At 42.8% G+C, this 5,311-nt stretch overlaps 1 protein-coding gene across 1 annotated transcript in view; it reads left to right on the top strand.

The window, feature by feature from the left end:
* HYCC1 (hyccin PI4KA lipid kinase complex subunit 1) overlaps positions 1 to 3,686 on the top strand; it is a 90,023-nt gene extending 86,337 nt beyond the window's left edge. Inside the window, exon 10 of the mRNA XM_017871564.1 lies at positions 3,413 to 3,686. Within this exon, the coding sequence (XP_017727053.1) occupies positions 3,413 to 3,534 (122 nt within the window). The 3' untranslated portion in view covers positions 3,535 to 3,686. The remainder of the gene's footprint in view (positions 1 to 3,412) is intronic.
* The last annotated feature ends 1,625 nt before the right edge of the window (positions 3,687 to 5,311 follow it).

Raw genomic sequence — 5,311 nt, 5'->3', positions numbered from 1 at the left:
AAAAAAAGCAAAAGAGAAACAAAAGATTAATTTGGGCCATTGGCTATTTCCTTTCCCATTTTAAAAGAAGGTAGGTGTCATAAACCATGTTACATGTCATTTTGTTTTTAAAAGCTTAAGTAGTATTTTAAGTATCCTGGACTTAATACATTTTGGTACAATATGGATATACTTGTGGAAATATTCGTAACTAGAGGAAAAAAGAATTGGCATTTGCAAAGTTTAATTACATATAAGATGTTTGGTTTGCAAAAACCAGGCCCATAATTTTGAAAGCACATTGCCCACTTTCTTCTCTAATAGGAAGGTGCAGTTACTTATTACTGATGATAGAATTATAAATTCTCTAAGGCAGAGACTATTTTCTGTCTCATTAGCAACTTGTGTGTGCAGAGGGACAGGTTGGTCAGCCTTATGATGATTTACAACTTAATAAATATATATGTACATTATCTTACTGGAGATCCTTAACCTCCCAAGAAGGTAGTGGAGGAAATTTCTCCCATTTTGTGGATATTTCCTCTATGCCAGCATCCCTAGGCCCCCCCATGCTGTACAAATTCCTTGGAGTTGGGCCATGTACAACCTGCAAGGAGACTTTCCTGCCTCCTAAGTGTTTTCCAGAGGGACAGCATGGGGAGTCTGGGTGGAAAATCATTGATTATGCAGGACTGTTTCATTTAACATCCCCAGACCTCATTCAAAGTACCAACACTGCCAACCTGCCATCGTGACATTCAGAAATGCCCCTCCCCACCAACCACCAGATGCCCCTGGGAAGCAGTGCCATGTCAGGACTCGCTACCACGCTGCCTCTCTAAGGTCATAAGTGGCAGGATTTATAACCACAGTGAATAAAAATGGCCTTGACAGAGAATTGTGAACATTTTGGACCAAACACATAAACCTTCCTGTATGCAAGCTTTCTTGGACACACAAGGGAGTGCTTGGAGGAGATTAAGAAGTATTTGGACCAGCCTGGGCAACAGGAGGAAACCCTGTCTCTATAAAAAATGCAAAAATTGGCCAGGCACAGTGGCTCACGCCTGTAATCCCAGCACTTTGGCAGGCCGAGGCTGGCAGATCACAAGGTCAGGAGTTTGAGACCAGCCTGACCAACATGGTGAAACCCCATCTCTACTAAAAATACAAAAATTAGCCTGGCATGTTGGTGTGCACCTGTAATCCTAGCTGCTCAGGAGGCTGAGGGAGCAGAATCGCTTGAACCCAGGAGGTGGAGGTTCCAGTGAGCCGAGATCACACCACTGCACTCCAGCCTGGGTGACAGAGTGAAAAAAAAAAAAAGAAAAAAGCAAAAATTAGCTGGGCATGGTGGTGTGTGCCAGTTACTTGGGAGGCTGAAGTAGGAAGATGTCTTGAGCCCAGGAGGCAGAGGTTGCAGTGAGCCATGATTGTGCACTGCACTCCAGCCTGGGCAACAAAGCAAGACCCTATCTTTAAAAACGAGAAAGAAAGAAAGAAATATTTGGAATCCCTCAAACAATATGAGTGTCAAAGCTTAGAAAAGGAGTTGGCATAGAAGAATCACCTCAAAATAATAATCATGATGATAGCAATAAGAATGCTCAAGCCAGGTGTGGTGGCTCAGACCTGTAATCCCAGCACTTTGGGAGGCCAAGGTGGGTGAATCACTTGAGCCCAGGAGTTTGAGACCAGCCTGGCAACATGACAAAACCCCATCTCTACAAAAATAAATAAATAAATAAATAAAACACACAAAAATTAGCTAGTCTGGTAGCGTGCACCTGTAGTCTCAGCTACTTGGGAGGCTGAAGTGTGAGGATCACTTGAGCCCAGGAGGAGCTCACCCCACTGCACTCCAGCCTGGGCAACAGAGTGAGACCTTGCCTCAAAACAAACAAACAAACAAACAAACAATGCTAACACTGTTATTACTATGTGCTAGGCACAATGTCAAGCTACCTGCATGTACTATCTTATTTAATTCTCACAACAGTGCCATGCAATTGTTGCTACCATTACCCTCATAGATTAGTGAACTACCATCGTCCCTTGCCACAGTCATTATTATAACCTCCTTTCTGGTCCTACTGCTTCCATGGAGTAAGCAGTACTTTTACCCTTCTGGAGTCCACTCTTGACAAAATCAACCAGAGCCAATTTTATAAAACAAAATCAGATCACGTAACTCCTCTGCTAAAACTCTCCAGTTGCTTCCTGTCACTGAATAAAATCAGAAGTCCCACAGTGGTCCACAGGGTGCATATGTCTTGGTTCCACATACCTCCCTCATCTCCTTCTACTCTGTCCCACACAGACCTCACTCCAGCCACACAAGCTTCTTATCATTCTTGGAACAGGCCAACCTTAGTCTCACCTTGGTGTCTGCAATGGCTGTCTCTTCCCAAGATGTGACTCAGTCTCTTACCTTATTTGGTCTCTGCTCAGACCTCATGACCTGAAGAGCCTTTCCTGGTGGCTCCATCCAAAGTAGCCTCCCTCCTTCACTCTCTGCCCTTCCCCCACCCCAACTGCTGACCTTTGCCTCCCTCTGACACTCTATTAAGTGCCTCTTTGTCCTCCCATTCATTGTTTCTCCAATCATAAGTATGTGAGCTTATAAAGTGGGGGCTTTGTCTTGTTCTCCCCTGAATCCCCATCTCTTAGAAAACATAGTAACTCAGTAAATATTTCTTGAGTATCTGTAGCTGCCTGAAGTAAAGTGACCTGTCCAATGTTCAGAGCTAATAAGGAGTGATTTACACTCTGAACTCCCAGACTGTCAGAGAAGGCCCTCCTCTGGGAAGAGGGGAAAAAGTACAAATGGAAGAGAAGTTTAGTGTGGAAGATGGGAATGGGAGAAAGGCCTTTCTTCTCTGCCAGGGAATGCTCGATGGAACTTTTTTTTTTTTTTTTTTAATGTGTGCAGTAACCAAGAGACAATTGTATAGAAGGTAAAAACTAACGTGCAGACACTGAGACTTCAGCAAGTCAGGAGTTTGTCAGTAAATTGGAACCAGAGTTGTTTCTTTCTGGGCTATGCAGTCGCTAGCCAGCTCTCTGCTTTAGCCTTGCTGTCTAATTGTCATATGTAGGAATCACGCAACTGCAGAACGGTGTACCCTGTCTGTTAAAGCAGCTCCATAGTGGTCATTCTGAGCAAATTAATTTAGGATTAGCTCAGAAATAACTAATGCCTCCAGGGCAGCCAGAATTGCAGTCTGCCTATTAACATTTGCTTTGTTCCATTGCTTTAGAGTCATATTCAATTTATCAATTCCCCTCTTCCAGTTTTTGGCATGGTATCCTTTTGTCCCTTTCTCCTTCTGTGTCATAACTCTCAGGGAGCCTAGCTCGCTATGTGTTGAATACTTTAAACATTTTTTTAAGTAATTATGCAATTTTTAAAATGACTTATCTTTTTGGCTAGGGGGAAGCAAGGGAAATCGACAGAATACCACCTCAAATGATGTGGACTCAGTCTCTTGCTGGAATTTGCAAAGCCGATTTAAATACGATCTTAAGTGTCAGAAGATTGTTTTTAAAATATAGGAATTCAAGAAGACAGACTTTGAGAATGCAAATTTGAAGAACTTGGAATCTTTTCCATTTCAAATATAATATTAACCACGGAGCATGTCTAGCTGGATGCCACAGTCTGTACAACATAAAGAAATCATCATAATAAAAACAGCTTCACGGCCTTGCTGGTGTTTGGTGCTGTCTTTGCCCTTACACCATTTTTTGCATGTTGTTGGTTAGAAAAATAGCAGTGTATGTAGGAGATCTAAAGGGCAAATCATTAAATTATGGCCACTAGCTATGAACCAATGAATGAATGTCAGCAGAGGAAGTGTGATGACTTGTAATACAGAAATGATGCTTCCAAAACTTTCCAAGGTTGTTTACATCACTGTTGGGGGCAAAATAAGGTTTATGTGGAGAAAAAAATTCAAGAATGCCTGAAAGTCACATAGCAATTATGACAAAAATTCAAAGCAGTTCATAGGCAGGGATAAAGGTGTAAGGAAGGCAGGGTCTAAACTGATGCAATTTGTGTGGGGTGGGAGGGGGTGATGGTGGGAGACAAGGGGAGGGGAAGAATTGCTTAGCCCTCCATGGATTTATGTTTAGCATTCTATTAAAGAACACTAGGATTTAATCCAATGCTGACTTTACTCTAAATCTGTTTGATGTATCCAGGCAGGGAGCCAAAGGGCTAGAGGCTAAGGATTGACTTGCTTAGTTAACTAGAGAAGCAGATGGAGTTGGGAGGTTCTGTGCTGTGTCTCTCCCTCCACAGGCAAGGCTGAACCTGGGAGCAAAATAAGGAGTTGGAGTTGGGCATGGTTGCTCACACCTATAATCCTAGTGCTTCAGGAGGCTGAGGCAGGAGAATTGCTTGAGGCCAAGAGTTCAAGACCAACCTAGGCAACCTGGGAGATTCTGTCTCTACAAAAAAAAATGTTTTAATTAAAAAAAAAAAAGAAGTGTGGGCGTCCTTCAATCTTGGAGCTCTAAGACCACATCTAAGGGAGTGGGAATGTGGTTAAGGTTGTGAACAAGTCCAGTAGAATGTGGCATGTGGGGCAAAAGACTGGAACCTAGCTTCCCCAAGGGCTCAACCCCAGGGTACATACTGGCAGGTTATGCTACGAACTCTCTAGGTCTTTACAACCTAGTGCCATTCAGAGGAAAAGGGAAGAAGGAAGGTAGGAGAACATTTTCCAGGTCCCCTCTCACCCTCATTCAACACTGCAGCCCTCACATTCCACCTCCACACTCTCCACCCTCGATGACATCACTGCTCATCCACACCACAGTAGGTCCCAGTTTGCCATCTCCTGGTAAAACAACATTTCCTTTTTCGTGTCAGTAATGATAATTTTTTTATGTTCCAGAAACAATGATAAGAGTGATAAAATGATCTTTGCCAACCACCCTCCTTCTGCACTGATTAAACATTAATAGTGGGGTTAAAGGAAACTCTCATTAAAAACAAATCTACGCTAACAAGCAGTTCTCCAAGGCTTCATCGGATCTCTCTTACAGCAAAGTACATTGGTGATATACAGGGGAGCGAAAGAACTGCCCCATAACACAAATACCCTGTGGGTAGAAAACAAGGAATGGCTGAGATTTTGGAAGCACCAAGGCTAATGGTCTTCATTCTTCATTTTAATATCCTGGCCACAGGACATACTAGGCGCTCAATAAATGTTGAAGAAATAAATGATTGAACACAACTTTTTAGGATACTCAAATCCCTCCCTTTTAGCACTGATTTCCCCAAACCTGTCTTCTGACATCCTAATTTTATCCCCAATAA

The sequence above is a fragment of the Rhinopithecus bieti genome, unplaced genomic scaffold (assembly GCF_001698545.2).
Source record: "Rhinopithecus bieti isolate Rb0 unplaced genomic scaffold, ASM169854v2 scaffold_5882, whole genome shotgun sequence".
NCBI lineage: Eukaryota > Metazoa > Chordata > Mammalia > Primates > Cercopithecidae > Rhinopithecus > Rhinopithecus bieti.
Note: the sequence above shows the minus strand (reverse complement) of the source record. Positions and strands in the feature narration are given on the sequence as shown.